The sequence below is a fragment of the Ixodes scapularis genome, unplaced genomic scaffold, assembly GCF_016920785.2.
Source record: "Ixodes scapularis isolate PalLabHiFi unplaced genomic scaffold, ASM1692078v2 PGA_scaffold13__105_contigs__length_92229423, whole genome shotgun sequence".
In the NCBI taxonomy this organism is placed as follows: Eukaryota; Metazoa; Arthropoda; class Arachnida; order Ixodida; family Ixodidae; genus Ixodes; species Ixodes scapularis.
In genome coordinates, this window is record NW_024609839.1 from 19280763 (window position 1) to 19302200 (window position 21438).

A 21438-nucleotide genomic window follows, 5' to 3' on the forward strand; every position below is an offset into this window, starting at 1 on the left:
TTCCAAATCCGAGAATGCACGACATGTTTATGAATATATTGTATTATAAAGACGTCTATCATAATATATGCGATTATTTAGAATGGTTTGAAAGATTGAAATAAATAAAGAACTGCTAGATGGTTAAAAAAATGAAAATGAAGTAATATCACTGAAAAGAAAAAAAAATTATGTCAAAACATAAATCTAAATCCAAGAAGCATAAGCATGAAAGTCGTCACCACCACCACCACCATCGTCGTAGTCGAGACAAAAATGTCATTTGTTTAATAGTAGACGAATGGAACGCGGCTGACGAAAAACCCGAAACTAGCAATGTCGTGCCGAGATTCGATCGCTTTATAAGAGAGAATACGGACACGTCTTTTACATTAGTAAGCGAGGGTGATGAGGATGTTTCGACCGGAGACAAAGACACCCTATCCAATTCAAATGAAAATACTTACCACGATACTAAAAGCATTGGAGAAGAAAGAAAATGTATCGATAGATTCGCCGACGGGATCGGGCAAGTCATTAGCCTTGATCAATGCAGCGAGGTGCTGGATTTCGAAGAATCCGACCACTAGCGTCGTGTATTTCTGTTCTCGGACTCACGAGCAACTCTATCATATTACAAACACCGTTCGACAGGTGGATTCTACGATTAACACGGCAAGGCTCATGGGCAAGGAAAAGTTATGTCTTTACAAGAATCCTCATGGAATGGGTAACATGGCATGCCTCTGTAATACCGTGAAAAAGAAATCTTGTATGTATTTTGCGAATATTGGTAAAGTAGAGCACCCGAAATCTGCGTCCTCAATCATCGATATGGAAGATTTAGTAAATCAATGTTCTACTTTAAAGATTTGTCCTTATTATACTGACGTAAATTATACGAAGAAGGCTCGTATACTTTTGTGTCCATATAATTATATTCTGGATCCATTTATTCGAAACTCAATGGACATATCGTTGACAGATTCACTCGTAATTATAGACGAAGCTCACAACATTGAAAATGTTTGTCGCGAGAGTTTTTCTTTCGAAGCTTCGTGTAGTACGATGGAAAATTTCAAACATAGCGTGCAACCTGGCTCTGCCATATACATTATGTTTGTTAATTTGCTCAAAATGATAAAGCAAATTAAATTGCGCTCACAAAGAGACAGAGATTACGTTATGACAGGAACTGAATATTTGGAACTACTTCGTAAGTACATAACCGTAGATGTCATACCTCCGGAAAAGGACGAAAAAATTATTCGCTTCATGGACAAATTTACGGCAAACATTAATCTCATAACAGAGTACGATTTCGAAGGATTTAGGGTCGTAGTCTCTGGTGACAAATTTAGAGTCATTTGCCTCGATTCTCGTTATGCAATGGAATCTGTTGCAAAGAACACTCGCACTATAGTTTTGGCTTCGGGTACTCTATCTCCCACGACTTCGTACGAGGCGGAGCTTGGTTTAAAATTTAAACATAAAATAATTGGAAATCACGTCGTTCCACCAGAAAATGTGCTCATAAAAAGAATTTCACATTCACTGAACGGTAAAAGGTCTTTGAGGCTTACCTATAATGCATACAACGACATTCGCATAGTTTCCGACATTGGAGAATTGTTAATTAGTGTGTGTCAAACTATGAAACTTAGCGAAGTTGGCGCTTGTGGCGGTGGAGTTCTCTGTTTTTTTCCGTCTTATCAAGCAATGTCGAAATGTATCGAAATTTGGAAGACGGCGATGGACGACGTTTGGAAGTCTCTCATGCGAGAGACGAACGGTTGCATCTACGTCGAAGACCCGCTGCGCAACACCATCAATGGCTACATCGAATCCATCGCCTGCGGTGAAGTGTCTCTAATGTGTGCGGTGCATCGCGGACGCATAAGTGAAGGAATCGATTTCAGCGACAACTTAGCCCGTGCCGTGATCTCTATAGGCATTCCGTTTCCATCGACGCAACAGGAGGACGTGCATTTCAAGATGAAGTTCAACGACGCTCGACAACCACAACTTCTCGACGGACGGCATTGGTACCAGATACAAGCCATGCGTGCAGTCAACCAAGCAGTGGGTCGTTGTATTCGTCATTCTAAAGACTGGGGCCTCATACTCCTCGTGGATCATCGTTTCTTCCAGAATGAAATTTGGATCGGGATGTCCGACTGGATCAAGTGCATTGAGAAGCAGCAATCAATTCACCAGCGCAACAGCACAGCCATCGTGGAGGAATTATCTATTTTTTTCAAAAATAAATAAAAACATGACCACAACGATCGAAAGTATTGTCGCTTATTTAGAGATGCGTAAAAAGAACATTACGCCCGAATTCTTACGTTGTTTTTTCGCACACAATTACGATAACGAGGCTATGCCAATAATATATATTATCGTATTTTTATGGCAACGTTCGGCGGACATTTTGAGTTTATACGCAAAAGTGTATTTGGAAAAATATCCATTATACAATAAATCCATGAGTGTGGCCAAAGAGCTTTTGAAACAGGCAAACAACTGTGGAAAGAAACACGAAGAATATGATAGTAAGTTCTTTGAATTCGGTAAAGTCTTGATGCGTTTTGGTGTAGGCTTGAATGACGTCTACACAAAAAACATAAAACACATTCAAGACACGTTAGCGATAGTACATTATGTACTCAGATTTCATCAGCGTCAAGCGTGTATTAATATGTGGCGAAACAGTAATAATTATAAATCGCTCTGGGTGTTTTCAGAAATGATGGTATCAATACCGTTGGAAAATCGATCTTTAATTTATGTCATGCACTACTGCCAACATTTAGAGTCTGAGATGGATGCTGCATTTTTCGAGAGATTGTTTACCACCTGGTCTAAAATAGACGCCAGTGTGGTACAATTCAACGTAAGCTCGATCAACTTGAACCAATATACATTAGACTGCATGTCTACCATCGGAGTATCCGCAGAAGACGACACCACGCCAAATTATTTCGCATTAGGCGTACCTGACGAATTGACGGTATTAGAAGCACACATGAAAACTTTACAATACCAATTTATAACGCCCGTGTATCGGAATAAGTACGTTAAAAATAAGCCAAAATCTTTAAAGTATATTTCTTGGTTGGTTATGGAAATAATATTGAGATTCGGTAAACATAAATCTTTACAATTATTCGAAAGTGACATGAAAAATATTTATGCAGAAATAATCAAAGCCGGTCGTCTGTCTGTCTGGTTTGTCTGTTTGCGGGGCAAGGACGTTGCTCGAAGAAGCGAAGAGAGAGGCTTCAGTTGCCATAGCGACGGAGGGACGCACGCAAGTGTCGTTCACAGCGCAAGGAGTTGGCGAGCCCAACCAGCCGTTCGCGCGCGTTGCATGCCGGTCGCGGGCCGGCTGCTTCTATCCACAAACATGGCGTCGGTGGTGATCGTCGACGTAGACGGCGTGGTGGAAGCTCATCGTTCCGCGTAAAAGCGCTATCCTCGACTGTTAATTTTCATTGTGTGTCGCTATGATAACCCAGCACGTACTGGAAGGGAAGATCCACCTACTCGTGGCAGCACTCTCAAGACAGCAGAAACGCCCGTGTCGTCGTGTTTGTTTACTTCGACTACGGTGGTGCTTTCTCAGCATTTGTGTTTTCGAACATCGCCCGGATTTCTTATTTGGAGCATTTCATATGTGCATTTCATGCCTTTTTTTGAGCATTTCATGCGCGTACCATATAAAGGATGTGAATTTTCACGCGTTTTCATCACCGGAGAAAAGTGATTAGGGTTAGCAATCCTGAACGCTCCCAACGTCCATCCGCAACCCGGGACGCCGTTAAAAGGCTGCGCTAGACAAAAGTCGCTGATTTCTTTCAAAATGTGTGACACACTTGAGAGATAAGTGTACTAGTCTGGTGAAATACAGACTTTCCTAAAACTAAGCTTTATTTTTAATCTTATATAAAATAATTTTGATTTACAATGGCAAGTTGTCTCATGGCATGTATTTTGGCCCGAAAAATTGATGCTTTGGTTATAACGCGGTACCGCTTATAGTGCGGATTTTCGTGACTCCCGAGACATACGTTATATGCGGTCTACACTGTATTGCGAGCAAAGGTTTCCATGTTGCGCATTTCCGACTTGCAAACAGTGGGACTAATAAAAAAAATCTTTATTCACAAAAAAGTGTGACGTCTTTTTTTTTGTTATTTAAGCAGCGATTTCGCCCCCCCCCTAAAACCAATGTCTGGGACCGCCACTGGACGAAGGGCACTGCAGGTGTATACCGGCTGAACAGGAACCATAAGCATTACCGTCAGATACTTGGACAGATGGCACTCTCCGGGCTGCTGTGGGGGGACTTCGTAGTCCACTCACACAGGACCTCCAGGACCTCCTCAAGGTATTCGGCACCAGCCTCGCCACGGACTTCTGAACTTTTCTGCGGATTGGTGTCGTATTTGTCCGTTTTCGTATTGCGCCTCAATTTCGGGCACTTTTCACTTTTTTTTTTCTCATGTATTTCGGCATATCACTTTTAATGTTTGTTTGTTTTAGTTTCAATAAAGTTTGTCATTTTAGAGATTAGGGCAAAGGTGTTTGAATCGGCATCCCGATTTCGAACGGAGGTCACGGTATCAAGAATGGGAGGGGTTTTAGGCCTTGTCATTTGGTGAACTGCTTCCATGAGACAGTAGGTTGCGTGCAAGCACTGTGATCGAGCAATTTGACCAGATGAGACATGTTTGCGTAGTTTTGGGGGGTTTTTTTTCTAGTGTATCTGACGAACACTCGGCACGTTTCTGCTTTAGTTAAAGCAGGGGTCTCAAACACGCGGCCCGCGGGCCGCATGCGACCTGCGCGGCATTTTCTTGCAGCCCGCGCAGCCAGGCATAAGTGAAATTTTTTTTTATTTAACTTTGGCTTTTTTTATAATGTTTTCACTTGCGCTCACCCCGAGTGTGCAAAAAGCTTGCTAAAAAAAATCCAAGCTGTTAAACTTTGACCATATGCCAGGATACATGACGCAAACGTAGAGCGCGGTGTCAAGAGAGAGGGCCGCTTTTGGTTAAAAATAGATAGCCGGACCGGACGGAGTAGCCGAGGCGTCGGCAAAGGGCTTCCAAGAGTCCTTGGTGCAAAGCATCGAAGCATAGCCTCCTATAATCCTGGTTCACACCTTCACACATGCGGATGGCGTATCCGGGGTAACTAATCTCCCCCTCCATTCCACCCCACCTTCTTCCTATACTCCGTTCACCTCTAAGCTGACAGTGCGATGGAGGCCGCACGCTCGCTGAACCGCTCAACTGTCGGCTTTGAACCATGTGACCACTCCCCTCTCCACGCACTCCTGTGCGTTGAAAGAGGTCAAGCGATAAGACTGGTAAGGCGAACACGTAGCCTCCAGCGCACTGTCAGCTTAGGGGTGAACGGAGTAGTACCTCGTCTAAGCGTTGGGCTCTTCCAATCTCCCCTTTGTGTTCATTGTCACTTCACTTATCCTTTGCACCCAAGTTTATCCCAGTCGAAACTGGTGGATTCCATCGTTGTATGCTTACCCTCAAGGTCTTGGAAAAGCATTTTACTCCCAATACGGTCACCCCCTCTCCACTCCCAGAGTGATCTTCGGTTGACGGTGGCGCTGTGCACCCGAGATTTGCACTGGTCAGCACAGGTTGTTGCGTTCTGTTTCAACGATTCAGTCTTGCAACGTCAACTCTCAAGCAGACATCTCGATGTCGTTCTCCAAGCCGTCTGCAAAACGGAAAGTTGAAGACGAGAAGCGGCTCTTTCAAGAGCGATGGGAACTATCCTATTTTTTCACGGAATCGCGACACAAGGTGTTGTGCTTAATTTGTCATCAGACTGTAGCTGTGCCAAAGGAATATAATGTGCGACGTCACTTCATGTCGTGCCACCAAGAGAAGTATGGAGCCCTCACCAAAAAGATCCGCGAGAACACTGTCCCAACTTAAGGCGTCCCTGGGAAAACAACAAGACCTCTTCCAAAAGGCGGTCAAAACAAGCGACGAAACGGTGAGAGCTAGCTTTATTGTTTCCGAGCTTATCGCTAAATCGTCCAAACCATTCACGGATGGCCTGTTCATAAAAAAGTGGATGCTTCAGGTTGCTGACGCTGTCTGTCCGAGCACATCAAGAAGACATTTGAGAAGATAAGCCTTTCCCCAAACACAGTGGCAGAAAGAATTAATGAACTCAGTGAAAACGTCGAGAAAGAATTATTCACCCGATGCAACGGCTTCAACGCATTCTCAATCGCCGTTGACGAGAGCACTGATATTACTGACAACGCTCAGTGCGCCATTTTCGTAAGGGCGTAAACAAAGATTTGGACGTCACAGAAGAACTCTTGGACCTAGTGCCAATGAAAGGAACAACCACAGGTGCCGATATTGCTTCCGCCCTCGAAAAAGTGGTTGATCGTGCCGGGCTGCCATGGGAGAAGTTGGTGTGCCTCGCAACCGACGGCGCACCGTCAATGGTGGGAAAGAAAAGCGGCCTTGTCGGACGATGGAGGACGAAACTCACTGGACTGGATGTCGGCAAGCGGTTTGCAGCAGTCCACTGCATTTTACACGAAGAGGCACTCTGCAGCAAGTCACTGCAGATGAAAGGAGTTATGGACATTGTGTTTGGTGCGGTAAACTTCAGTCGCTCCAGAGCGTTAAACCATCGACAGTTTTTATCTCTGTTAGAGATGGTTGGCAGCGAGCACAGCAAAATTTTGTACCACACTGAGGTACGGTGGCTGAGTCGCGGGAAAGTTCTGAAGAGGTTTTTTGATCATCGACACGAGATTGATACCTTTTTAAAAAGCAAAAACAAGGCCGTTGCTGAACTGTCCGACCCCAGCTGGCTTTGCTCCCTCACATTCCTCACGGATATCACTGAGTACCTGAACCGTCTGAATGGGAAAGTTCAGGGGAAGGACAATCCTATTACGACAATGTATGATGACATCCAGGCATTTCAATCGAAGTTACAGCTCTGGGAGTGCCAAATGAGGCTGCTCAAACTCGACCATTTTCCGACCCTCCAGTCACTAGGGCACGCGAGCCAAGAATCGTGCAACACCTTTTCGGACCTCCTGCGTGATCTCCAACAAGAATTCCAAGAACGGTTCCAGGACGTGAGCAACCTGTCAAGAGAATTTAAACTTTTTTCTTTGCCCTTCTCAGTGCGAGTGGACGACGTTGCACCTGAACTACAGATGGAATTGCTTGAACTGCAAGCAAACACTGTACTCAAGCAGAAGTTTGAGGACGTCGGAGTCCCGAAGTTCTACAAGTTCCTCGACGAGGCAAACTTCCCCTTGCTGCGCCAACAAGCAGTAAGAATAATCGCCATGTTCGGAAGCACGTACTTGTGCGAGCAACTGCTTTCCTTGCTAAAGGTGAACAAGTCGACACTTCGGTGAAGGATGACCGACGAACATGTGCGATCGATCATGAGAATCGTTTCCGCACAAGGGTTAAAGGCGGACATGATTTTCTCATCGCCGCTAAGCGTTGTCAGGTGTCAAGCCAGCGCTCATAGAATTTTAGCTCCCATATTTGTGGTTCACATGAATAAATATATTTCGGCTTTCATAGACTGTTTTGGACGTTATCTTTGTAATACTGCAAATTGCAGCATAATTTACGCAGGTAAACTTTGCGGCTATGAATTGTAGCATGGTTGGTGCAGATTTCGACTGTTGTCAAAAGCGGTGGTGGTATCTGGCATGTACCCCGTATTGGTCAAAATCAGGAACCGGACGTCACACATTTCCGAATGGCGGCAATTGCAAATCCAACCCCCCCCCCCCCCCCCCCCCCCCCCCCCCCGCTCCGACATGCCGGCCCTTGCGAACCTAGGATTTCTGGATGCGGCCCGGCTCCTAACGTGAGTTTGAGAGCCCTGAGCAACGAGGTAGAGGGCCTTAGAGTGATAAACTAGTATACCGTTCATCAGGCAAAAGTGACCCCCGATTGGCCGCCGCCATGTTGTACAATTTTGACCACTAGACACGTGACCAGGCCAAATCTATGACGTACCCAGACCAAATCTCTGGCGTCAACGAAAAGATGGCAGCGCCCAGTGCGTGTCGGAAGCGTTGTGGGCGTCGTGGGCGTTGATCGGAGTGTGTGGATTTCGTGAGCGGAATTCGGTTTTTGAGGGTTTTGTGTGCTCTCACGCGTAGGAATAACGTGAAGTACGAGGGAATGAGGCTTTTCTTTTTTATTTAATTCAGAGTAAGCCAGATTCGGTCCCGTGCTTCTCGTACGGGCTCGGATCACTACCTCGGACATCGCTCGGTCGTTCGAGTTTAATTAAAATATCCGCAATCGTTAACCACGGGAGCTCCTCCATAATCGCTGAGTCGAAGGATACGTCGAACCCATCCGGAACGCGGAGTCTAAAGGTATGTAGGACGTAACCAGAACGCGGAGTTCTAACGGTACGGCGGACGTGCCCGGGCAATTTTCTTAGCTCGACCGTCAAGATTCGCATTTGAAGCAGCGAGTGAAGTGTTGAAATCTCCGAACTGCTCGGTGCTGAGCTAACTACGGACCACTTCATTATGTGATCCGTAGTGACGTGAAAAAGACCGACGGCGGTCACTCCGGGGGACGGCGGCTCCCGGCCGCCTGCCGGGTGCCTTCTGTGAAGGGGCGACAGTCGTGTAAGCAGTACTGTACCAGCTTCTCTTATAGTTATGTTGTTCTCAAGCAGCTTCCCGATCACTAAACCCCGCAAACGCGTGCCGAAATTTCAAAAAGTGTCTGCCAACCTGGAAAGCCTTGAACTCCCAGGGAATTTCGGATCATCTGGGAAAGTCGGGGAATCATTCAAAAAGTGGGCTAAATAAGGGAAGACGACTAGTGAAAGCGGCATGGCGGTTGCTCGTCGGCACGGCCATGCTGAATGACATTGCCGAAATGTCATCCTTCGACTCAAAAACTCAAGGAATTTGATCAAAATAGTCAGGGAATAACTTGAAAAAGTCGGGGAATTTGAAATCAGTAGTTTGTTAGACACAATATTTGATTTTCTTGGCACTCCACGCGTTTTTACACACGACAGGCACACGCCCGTGTACCCAAGTAGCACAACACGCCGGGTTGGGGATGGGGCGGTATTGGCCTGCCGGGATACCGATACCGGCCAGTACCGGAAACGCCCCAAGGGGCGACATTGGCCGGGCCCAATGCCGGAATCCGGCCGGTACCGGGAACTTATTGGGAAACCGGGATGCCGGGAATACGGGATGTTCCCAGCGAGCTCCCGACACAGATCCCCGGCATGGAACCGGTGGTACGGTAGGAAACCATCAGTGTGCCAGCGTGTTTCCGGGTCAGAGCCAGTCCAATTGCGGATTAGTCCCAGCGTAAAAACAGATCAGTGCCAGCGTAATTGCAGGTCATTGCCTGCGAAATTGCGGATCAGCACCAGCGTATGCGTCATTCAGTGTACCCACCATAGAACCAGCAGAATCTAGCTGTAAAATGTCATTCCTGGGCTTTAAAGCCCAGGAATGACATTTTACTGCATTTTTAAACAGCTAACTTCTCAGCAGATCAAATTGACTTAAATGTGGAAATGCTAAATTTCTCAGTCTAAACTATTTTATTGGTTTTCATATCTTTTATAGGTGCTGACCGTTTTTAACATGTTTTTCGGACTTCTGAAAAAAGCCGGTTTAGTATTTGTGCAATTTTAAGAAACAATTCTGTGTGAACAATTGACTTTCTCCATGTATACAGTATACTCATGGCAATTATTGTATCCTCTTTGAGACGACATGTCCCATTCATCTGTCGCCCAGATGCATATTGTGGGTAGTACAAGAAGGGAACATACAAATTTTTGTTTACCGTGACATTCTTTATTGTGACTCGTGCATCCATAGCAGCTAGCTCCTCAGCCAGAGTGTCCCTCATCGTCAAGGGCGGTTGGAACCACCAGTGGAGTGTCCGTCTTTTTAACTCTATTGCCCTTGCCCGCCTCCCTGCCCGTCAGCCACTTCTGCACCGCGTCCACGCTGCACGAGTGCAACTTTGTATGGCACCTGTAAAGAGAATTGTCAGATCACACAGATTAGTTGAGGGATAGGGGGAAGCCAATATCTTGCATATTAGCTACACACAAGGTGCTGTTCACACACTGCAGTTTGTGAGCGTTTACTTTGTGTAAATATAGGTCCCTCACTTAGCCTGCAATTCAAAGGTGACAGAAAGAGAGCACCACAGAGGTGGAGATTGTGGGTTTGGCTACCACGCTACGGTGCAGATTCTATGGAGGCATATGGCTATTTCACGCCACATCCTATTAATCTGAAATGGGGGGCGAGAAGGGGTGGGGTGCAGAGATGAGTGGTTAAAAAAAGAGCAAAACTTCCCCAACTGACACTCTACAGACCAAGGCCTCTAAATGGTCGTCATTAGATTTTCAACCTGGAAACTAACAGGATAACAAGACAAGAGCAACAAAAACCTTTTTTTACAGTTCCTTCAAGACGCTGCTTTTCAGTATGAAGGTTCCGAGAATGGTAACACAGGAGATATTCATAATAAAAAATGCAAGTCAAATTAAAAAAAAAATAACGACAGGAATTGATGACTTAAATTTTGCATATTGCAAGACTTAACAAGAAACTGAAGCTGTTCTGCATTTGAGGAAGAACACCAAAATCGTCTTGATATGGCATCCAGGATCACGAATATCGAGTTCATTTTTTCAATCTTGTGCACGGAGGCTGCAGAAATTAATTTCTAAAGTACAGCTGAAGCCCCTCCTTCCCGGGGCGTGACGTCATGCTGGGAGTTTTCGGAATTTCTGCTCTCGCTCATCTTCAGCTCCTGTCAAACCTATGCACGTGAACTCTTGTATTTGTAAAAAGGTCAGAAATTGACACCACAACTGGCATCAGTGTGGAAAAATACAACTGGCAAGCTTGCAATTGCACGCGCCGCCCACACGAGCGACACGTGCTTGGCGCCCCAAAGATCCTAGTACGACGTCACGACTGCTCTGAGGCTTTTCGTGTTTTCTCGCGTCTAGTTACACCTTCGGGGAAAACGAAAGCGATATTCAGATTCACAGGACAAAGATACGCCAGAAGTCACCTATAACTCGTTTTTTTGTCAAAAAGTGTTTCAGTTTCCCTTTAATTGTCAACATATTTCAAAGATTGTGCTTGTCTATTGAGCTCCAATAGAGATACCATCAATTTAATAGCTAGTAAAGAATATGCATTACCGATGACCACCTTACACATCATGGCGTCCTTGGACCTTGACTTTCCTTGGTAGCCCAGAAGGGCCGGAGAACTGCTCCTGGACTTTCTTTGAGAACAGGCGTCCCACCATCCCTCGTACCACCTTCTGCAGGTTCTTGCTGTCTCCTAGAGACACGAGCTGCTCCTCCTAGAAAGACAAAATGTGTTCTCAATATGTCAATAAAGTTATTTATATGGAGATACAATGGTATGAACATGTCTCAAGTAAGAGAATGTGAATGCCCAGGTAAATGCAGCAAGCCACACTATACATGCATCAAAATGTTACAATATTTACTAGAGAGAGAATAAAAAATATTAGAATATATGGCATCTCTACCTGTCTTAGACGAAACCAGAAAGATTAAAATATTCCCCTCCATACTCCGCTAAATCTCATTAGTCAGTCAAATTCGCTGCAACGTTCAAATTGTGCAAACGTTTTGATGGATCATCTTTGCCCATCAGCATCCACTCAGTAACTTTAATAATGTATGTGGTTCTCAAAACAGTGCATTCAAGACCCTGCGCATCTTGACTTTGTTAAAGCTTAGTCTAGCTGCCGGCTAGTCACCCTACAAATTTATCACCTATTTTACGACTTTACGAAGACTGGAATTGAAAAAGGCATAAAAAGGCAGGAATTGACCAAAACCGTCATCATAGTTGCAAAAAATGGCAACAGCAGCACAGTATGAGTAGTTACCTTTCCATATTTTTGTTTAGTGCTGACTCAGTTGTGGCCCTGTAGGCCAATGAACTAACTTACTCAGCTCAAGCTCGCCTCGTGTAATAATCGCTTGTGCGACTACCGTATGCTATGCCTGGAGACACAGCTACGCATGCACTCATACCCCCTGAATAAAGTGGCGGATGCAATGACAGTTACTCTTTCACCTTAGAAAATTTTATTTCCTCTCATAGGGTGACCTTCGGTTAGGACTGGCTAACATCTCATTTTGGAAATGCACTACTAATGTAAAGTAAAGATGGAATTAAGATTTATCTGGCAACCCGTTACAAATTTGTTTGGGCATATGCATATGGTGGGCACGCTCAAAAGCGATTTTAGACCAGGCTAAAAGTTATTTTCAAGCATGTACCTTTACTTCTGTAACAGATGCCGAAAGCACAAATGAATTTATTGCCCTAAATATTTAGATCTCTTGATTATAGCCTCAAGTGAGAACAGGAACAAAACCAAAAGAAGCCCAATATATACTACAGCATCTCGATCCTTCTGTCAAGCAAGCATTAAACACAAAAAGCATGCAGGCAGGTTTGTGTGTGCTCCGCACACATACTCACGGCGAGAGTTGTTGCAGGTGCGGAATTTAACTTCTAAGGATAAAACGGGCAGAAGTGTCGTAGCAAATCAGCATGATTTATGATTATTTGCAGGCCGACATATTGTAAGCACCCAAAGGCATATATGTTGGGCGATTTTACTTCCCCTGTTGTGAAATGCTTTACTTAAAAATATTTCAAGAAGCGGCAGTTGAAAAAGACATAAAATGCCGTTCAATGAGGTTGCACATGAAGGCCTCGTCTACACGACCTTCGGGTGGAAAGAACTGTTCAAAAATGTAATGATGCACAAATATTTAATTTTTGGTGGCCACCGTCCATCATTTCTCCCTTCAGTAGCCTCTATAAAACGCAGTTTAACAATTGCAAAAAGTTTACACAGGCTACTAAAGCTGACTTACAAAACGTGCAACTGGCGTTGCGTCACCTTGACACAATTCTATCGCACGGTTCAGTTTAAGGGTACCCCTTACAATAAATAGCCTTCCATTGTGCATTGGCTGTGCATGCACTCTGCTGTTATAAATAACAGAAGGCCCGTAATGAAGGTAGGGCAACTTACTCATTTTTAATTTGCCACCGACCGTGCTTCAAACATAGTTTGGGTGGGCATCCATTTGAAATATTACGGTAAAAGGCTTCAGTCCACATTCCAACCCCATTTGCATAAATCTTCAGATAACCCAAGTTAAACCACAAAGTAAGAATCGTAGCCTTATGCCCGTCAATATTGTGAAAAAGAGGACACATAAATACCGGCAGTGTCCTGTTGGTGAAGTTCTTCAGCTGCGCTTCTGCAGCATAAGCTGTTCCATGTTGCGGAGAGGCATCAGGAACAGCTCGGGTGGTTCAGGCCTGGCCAGTTCCTGGGGCGTCACCTGTTCCCCGGGCCTCGCCTGCCCTCCCTGGTGCTTGGAAGACACCACGTGCCCGAGCACCTGCCCAACAGACTTGCAGTTCCCTGTTCTGCTGCTGTAGGTGCCCATTCTGGATGTGCAGCTGAGCGTCGAAGGCTGCAAGATAACCAAAGCATAAGAAAGCATTATCCATTTTGCTGATCAACATTATGCACTGATGATGCGAAGAAACTTTTTCAAAAACTTGGGTTTCGGGAAGTTTCAGAAGAACGCTTGAACCTTCAGGTGTTTCGGACGGTTTGGGTAGCTTTGGAACGGTTGCCAGACACAGTGAGTGTTTCAAATTTTTGTAAAAATTTAAGAGAAATTATTTTTTGTATGCAATATTTATAAATTTAATAAAAAAAATGTGTTAATCAAATAAACTTTCTGAAAAGGAGACACAGCCCCAATTTTCAGAACTTCACAGTTTTGGCTTGTACGGTCAAAATGAATGCTTCCACAAAGTTTTATGATGTTTTTTGACAATCAAAGGAAATAACAATACTGATTTGTCGGCGGCGCACGCTTGGCTGCGATAAGCACCAGTTTAAAAATCTGATATATAGGTCCGTGCCTATTAGGCCTAGCTTGGTGCCTGTACCCTTGTTGGAACTGCCATTTTCTGGGCTTTCAGGACGGCCTTTTTTTTTAACTGTCAACCGTCTAAGAATGGGAGAGAATCCCGTTAAGAACACTTGCCCTGGTATAGAAAACGAAATTGGCTGCAAGCGGCTGCTCTGTGGTCACATGATACCTCGCACCTAGGCATACGACGCTTTAGAATGAATTGGCACTTCCAAGTAAAGCACAGGTCATCAATTGCGCCCCTTGTTAAATAGCAGAAGTTCCCAATGCAACTTTTTTTCTATCGTTTCACTTGCAGCATACAGCGTGTAACAGATGATCCACCTTTCTTCGGTTCTGGTAGCAGACGACGCAACGGCGTCTTGTTTCCCGCAGCAAATGACACTCTAGGGCAGACAAGCCCTCCCTCTTTACTCACGTTACCAGGCGACGTGTCTGTTAAAGAAAGGTCAGCTCCCTCAGTACAAGCCTGCCGAGATCTCAATTTCACAAAACACAACAAATTTTGGCCATTAGTACAACATTTCAAGGTACAGACAGAAGCTGCACAGCACGGCACCGAAGCGAACTTGCTGCACCTAAAAACAAGCCTCTACGCTGTCCGTCGAACCTCTCCAGAGTAGGACAGCACCACGGCCGTTCTCGGCAGCATGCAATGCTTTCCCACAGCATTACGAGAAAGTTTTGTGCCCAGTAGCGTATTGAAGGACTCGGTCACCACTGTAATTGTGCATGTGTCACTACGAAGATTTTGGAGCTAACTAAATTGAGCAACTGCACGCAAGCTAATCTGGTCAAGCATGCTGACAGAGGGCAGATCAAAAACGTGTGCTAGCACATTATCAGGACTTTAGGTGAAAAGGAACAGTACAAAATAATACTTACTGCATTTCTGCAAACTTGATGCTCTGAACGAAGGCCAGTCAGGGTCTGGTGCTCGGTACGCTCGCACACGAGACAAGATGTCCGCCCCAAAATTTTGCTTGGCCTCACGCCGTTGTTTCATACTCACGTCAAACCACAACAGAGGGACGGGCGCCACCGTTATTTCGTCATTCTCTTCGATGAACAGTACTCCTCCTCACTAGAATAAAAGGCGTGGTCAGACATGATGTTCATTCAAGTTACTTCACACTGTCAGGTCTTCGCAACCTTTAGCATATATTATAATGACTCCATGGCTATATCCCCATGCACGGCCACAATGAAACACGACGGCGTCGCATTTCGGTAACGCCAAATAATAAAAGTAGCAGTAAAAGAGAAAAACGGTGCTCATTGCGCGTAAAGGTCTGTTTACACCATGCTTTGTAGCTTTTTACTTGCAACGGTTTCGTGATACCGAGGTTTCGTGCTTGCTTGAAAAACTGGATTTACATCCAGTTTTTCAAGCAATGGCAATGGCGTTTCGACTATACTCCGTTCATTTTTAAGCTGAGACTAGAAGCTCCGCCTTCAATGCAAGCTTTCTGCCCTTGCTAACACAAGTGCGATCATGCAGGCACGCAAAACCAAAGCACTGTAGAAGCCAGCGAGCTCGCACTGAAGGCAGAGATTCTAGTCTCAGCTTAGGGGCGAACGAAGTATACATTCCTTGCATAAGACGACACGCTAGGTAAGGACGGGGCCCTGTGCCATGCCGGTGGTGGACTGCACAACGCGCGGTTGTGCTTACCAAGGCGTAGGATGCCGCTAACTGCCTGGACACACCGTAGAATACCGTGCATCCGCCCATTCCACATTAAGCGCCCATTACCAAACTTTTGAGATCTGAGGAAATACGCACAGTACATTTATATGTAAAATTGACGACCGGACAAGCACCCATCCCCCATTTTTTTGCGATTATTTCCAAAGCTTGAGTGCGCGCTTGCCCGGTATTTAACGGTACACCGTATTTTCATAGAAGGAACCTAGTTTTGTTAGATGTGAACTCGGAAAAACGAGCCGAGCTTACGATGATGACGGTTAGCCAGTACGTGCGGAATTTTTCAGCATTGGTGTGATTGCGCTACGAGCAGAAAGTTTCGATATACCGCTAAGTTATAATGCAAAAAAAAAATGTTGTGTCGAAAAAAAAAAAAAAAGTTGTATTGCGTGCCGCAAAATTTGACGAGCGGCTCTACGAGTCGCCTGCAGAAAAATTGTTACGACTTTGCGAAGTATGGCAAACAATGCAAGGTTACCGTCATAATCTGAAACCTGATGCAAGGATAAATAAAATAACGGACAAGCGTCTCGCGGACGGCACAAACCGAGGCCCCGCCAGCAGCGTCTCGGCGAGCTAGCATGCCTCCACCAACACGGCGCGGTCGCCCCCGGAGACCGCCTTGATCACCGGACACCGCGCGGTGCCAGCCACCAGTGCTAAACCCCCCTCCCCCCCCCCCCCCCCACACACACACACGCACGCACGTACGCACGCACGCAGGCACGCACGCACGCAGGCACGCGCGCGCGCACACACACACACACACACTCACACTCACTCACGGATTAAGCGCGACGATGGGATGACGAGCTAGCGGGACGGTGAGACGACGCTCCTGACGCCCGACTCCTACTTCTATCTTCTCCCCCACTTTTCTCCCCTCACCCTACCCCAAGTCAGTGACAAATGCGCCTAGCGCGCGTACACGATTGACTCAACGCTTACAACACCACACAGAGGCAACGCCGACCGATCGCCGTCTCGCCGGGCTAGCGGCGCGACACTCGTCCATACTCGGCCGGGAGCCCCGAAGGTGCGACTTGAAGCGTGGAAACAGCGCGATGCAACGAAGGGCAAAGGGCATCTACACTACGAACGGGCAGAAGCCGATGCAAAAACGTGCGCGAACGTAAACAGAAAAGTGCCGCCGCTCGCCACTACGAAATAGTACGCGGCCGCATCCCTTTCCTGCTGCTCGTACTTTCTCTTACTTGACGGCTACTCTGTCTTGCGGGACATGCCGACGAAACGATCGTCGGGATACGGCGAAGGGCCGTCAACACCGTCGAGTCAACCACCAGAAAGCGTTGTTGAGCGGAAGTTGGTTTACTAGGCCTACATACGACGAAACCGACAGAACACGAACATCAAAATCAAAGCACAGGCGGTAACTTCCAGCGACTTCTGCCTCGCATAGATTGACGTGCAGCGCTTTTACTCGCCACCACGGTCACATACAATTTTTCAACCCTGGAGCCACCGTACCTGAACCATGCCGCGAACCACGCCAACGTCCCGCTCGCCATTTGTTTTCGCTCACCTTGTCCGGCTTTGGATTGGATGCTGGATCGGCTTTCTAGCAAAGTCCATCAACAGCTGGCTCGATGCTGGATGGGGTCTGTTCTAGTCTAAACACGAAGTCGCAAATATATAATTGTGCTACTGTGCTACTCTATAAAAAAGAAAAAAGAAACGGGGGCACGAAAAAATACACGACGCTGCGACGAAGTGCCCTCTGGGAACTAGTTGGCCACTCAGTTTCGGTTTCGATTGAGCAGCTTCCTTTCATGCCATCACGCCGTGACCGAATGCGCCGCTTGAGTTTTCGATTATCTGACTTTTCACGAATGTACAATACATTCATTCTGGAACGAAACAAAGCGAAAACTGGGGCAATTTCCTTGCACACAAATTACTGCACACAAATTACTATGATGTCTTCCTCGTGTCATCATATATCGCCTACTCAAATTTTACGCTGATAGGAAATTAGGTTTTCGCAAACGCTGAGGTCGGCTAGCTACGACAGAGGCTCTAACAAGCGTCTCCTACTCTTCGCTAAGCCGTTTGGACGAGCTTTTACTGACGCCCAAGATCTGTGTCTGAACAGTGTGTTTGAAAATATCTCGGCATACTCAGCCAGGAAGAAAGCAAACATATAAATATTACGGCCATTAGCAACCGTCAAATGCGCTTTGAATAATTTCGTTCCTTTGGCACACCGCATAGAGGTTCACGCCCGTCCGACGCACTTCCGGCGAACGGTGCGACATTCTTCACACAATTGCTCGACTTTTGCTTTCTTAAAACGGTTTGTGTGTGGGAATGTGCCTATATGATTGCAGAAAAATTTTATGTGCGTACGCGATGTTGAATATTAGTGGAATGCAAGCGGGTGGGGACTTAGCTTCGTGCAGTGCTGCGGGTCAGTACAGATAAGAGATAAGATGTGTGTTCAAATTAAGCTTTTCAATGGCGCCTCCAAGTTTTACCTCACGTACTTAGGCGTATTAAGAAAAAGAGTAGTTGCGAAAAATAATATTTCGTCTATGGACGCACAAAACAAACTTCCTGACCAGCTGTAAAGGGTCGAGTTTGATGTATGCAAACTTATTGGTCGTTACAGCTTGTTGACTCGTAGACAAGCAAGATACCCGTGCTTGTCCGTGTCCTTGCGCTGTTTTAATCTTTAATCAAGAAGATACCCGAGCTACGCAGCGCCGAGATTTCCAGCACTGGCTCGTTCACATATATCTTGAAACGCAAACAGAAAGGCTCGATAGTGTACAAAAATGCAACAAGCATGTGTGAAGACAAGCTATACGTCTCGGGCTTGTGCTATAGATTCGAGGTCTGGCCATTTAGGTTAGTTTAGAGACCAAAAATGATGCTCTCGTGACCAAAAAACGTGAGATCACGGCCGTTAAACGCTGCCGATCGAAACCGAAACCATGCCACTCTCCTCCCTGGCCAACTAGTTTCCAAAGAGCAACGTGCGCCGTGTTGCACGCAGGGGTTTATGGAAGTAGTCCATTGAATCCCCTAGCAGTGGTAGCGAGAAGCAGATCTGGTTTTAATAAGCGCGTAAGAGTTAAATGTAGTGACCCTTTCTGGTTGAATATAGGGTGCACGTGATGTTTTGATTGTGATCATGCAGAAAGATGTAAGAAACAAATATGCCGCCTGAACTGTGTCTTCCTCGGACAGACCGCTCGGACCCGGAGTAGTTCTCCGCGCAGCCTTTTTCGGGGGAGTACGATCTGTAGCCACTCGCAACATTTCAGTTTCGTTATCAACGTTGCCGCGGGGGAATGAAGGAGTTTCGCTGTTTTTTTGTTTCGATTGCTGTGTGGGCTCTCTTGCTGTGCTTGCTTTCGTTCCTCTTGTCATGACCGACTGGCTCGAGCATACTGCGGCGCTGACATCGCTGCAGTTAATTTCAGGAGGTCTAAGAAAACGCAGTAGCAGCGAAATCAGCGACAGCGACGAAGATACCAGCTTAGCTCCAGCTCGAGTGACGACGAGGCAGCCGTTCTCGGCGAAGTCTTCGCCGACTCATTCGCCTTGCCAGCGAAGAGGCCCAAGATATGGCGTTACGTCGAAGACGTTGTGCGCACCTATTCGGATGAAGAGCTAGGTATGTCGTTTGCTAGAAGACAATACGTCAAATTCCCCTCAGGTGGAACTCGCCTTCCGAGATGACGGTCGCTTTACGGTATACGTGTTTGGTATTGCTTAATAGACCCTTTGCAAAACGTACAGCGCCACGAGGGCAGGAAATTTTGGGAACCCTCGGTACAGATCACGCGCACGCGCTTTCTCGTTGCGCCTCCGCGACTGCGCGCGCGTCCCGGCAGCTGCCGCCAGCAGCCGTTGCAGCCATCCCGCCGAGTCGTACGTCGTTGCCGGCGTACCGTATCTGTGGCAGCGTAAAGGCATCGCGACAGGTGAACTCATTCCAATCCGTTATTCGTCGGAACTTACCTTCACGTATTGAAGTGTCACCAAATCCATCTAGTTTGCACCGCAACCATGGCAGGTTTCGACCAGGTCCGACAAAGCGTTGGTGCAGCAGACGACAGAACCGGTACAAAGGAGAGGGATACGAAAGGGTCAGCCGTCGGATCGTCGCTCGCCCAACCAGCGGCCTAACTCGGCTGCTTTGTTGCCGTGGTAACCTGCTCGCGTATGCCACGTGGTAGCCGGAGGAGGGGCGTACCGAGGACTCCCATTATTTGAAGCGCGGCGCGCGCGCGCTTTTGGGATTTTTGCAAAGGGCCTATTGCATCCTGCGGCTCGTACAAAAGCACTTGTAGTTGTCTTCATCGGGTTTATATAACTCTAAGGAAAAATAAATACTGCCTCAACGTCGGGGTCACCGTTAATAAAGTAGTAACAATCAACATTTTTGTCAAAGCATGAAATTCCGATCAGAACTTCATGCTTTCAGCAAGATACAATGGGAACCGAAACTGTTAAAAAGCGAGGGCATACGCTATGAAAGCGGTGGCAGCGCGTGCAACTGGGTGGATCGCTTACTGAGGCCGACCGCTCAACGACCGCTTGCGCGGAGCGCTCGGCATCTGCCTGGACAAAGGGCTGGATCGCGCATCCCCGCTTGGTCGCTGCAGCTGCAGCGCGAGAGTGAAGCCACCGATCGGCGATTTTGCATGTCGAAAAATCGCGTTTTTGGAGCGTTACGGAGGCTGGCGGCAACATGCTGAAGACACGTTTTCTACTCGTTAGTAGTCATTCGTCGAAGAAGCTCTTTAAAACCCGGTGTAAGCCCTGAGACTTGTCGTTGAGAACATGTGGAAGCGCAGTGCCGCAGTAAAAATGCCCAACTCATCGAAAGCAAGTTTCGCCGCCACGATGCAACGCGCAGGTCACGAGTGACCCGAGCGTTGCATCATTGGACTTTTTTCATAATGCAACGTGCGGGACCCTTGTGACGTCACACGTGACGTCAATTGTGACGTCAATATAGGAAACGTCTCATAATGCAATGCGCGGGTCACGAATGCGACTGCGCATTGCATTATAGGACGTTTCCCATGACTCAACGCGTAGTTACGCCGACGGCGACGTTGGCGTCGCCGGCCCGCGCGTTGCATCATGAGACGCTTCCCATAATGCAATGCGCGGGTCACAAATGAGACGGCGCGTTGCATTATGGGACGTTTCCCATAACCCAACGCGCGGTTACGCCAACGGCGATGTTGGCGTCGCCGTCGCCGACCGCGCGTTGCATCATGGGACGCTTCCCATAATGCAACGCGCGAGACCCTCGTGACGTCACACACGCCGTCATTATGGGACGCTTCCCATAATGCAACGCGCGGTTACGCCGACGGCGACGGCGACGGCGATGCCGCTCAAGCCGGAAACGGGCGCCTAAGAGCTGCTCTCTAAAAAATTAATAGATGTAAGCCAAATTAAATTTTCATTCCACAGCCATGTTTGAGCCCGTCTTTTTTAACAAAACTGAAATAAGCCTTTGTTAAGTGGTTTAAGGATGACGCGGCGGTAATACTAGGCCAAGGATAATATTAGGTGTCACCTTTTAGCATATTGAAGACATACCCAACCTAACGGTCATTTGTAACCATCATATAGTTTCCATATCAGCGAAACAGCCATGTCAGTTACATATCAAAACTTGCATGGCTCGAATGGCCTGT

The 21438-nt window shown here is 46.7% G+C and overlaps 1 protein-coding gene across 1 annotated transcript; it reads left to right on the forward strand.

Annotated features, from left to right (window-relative positions):
- The first annotated feature begins 393 nt into the window (after positions 1–393).
- On the forward strand, positions 394–2250 carry LOC115325705 (Fanconi anemia group J protein homolog). Its single transcript, XM_040218357.1, has one exon. It carries the CDS (start codon positions 394–396, stop codon positions 2248–2250), a length of 1857 nt encoding a protein of 618 aa, XP_040074291.1.
- The last annotated feature ends 19188 nt before the right edge of the window (positions 2251–21438 follow it).

Excerpts from the sequence above, each read along its gene's own strand:
- LOC115325705 (XM_040218357.1), top strand. The coding sequence starts at position 394 with ATGTTTCGACCGGAGACAAAGACACCCTATCCAATTCAAATGAAAATA.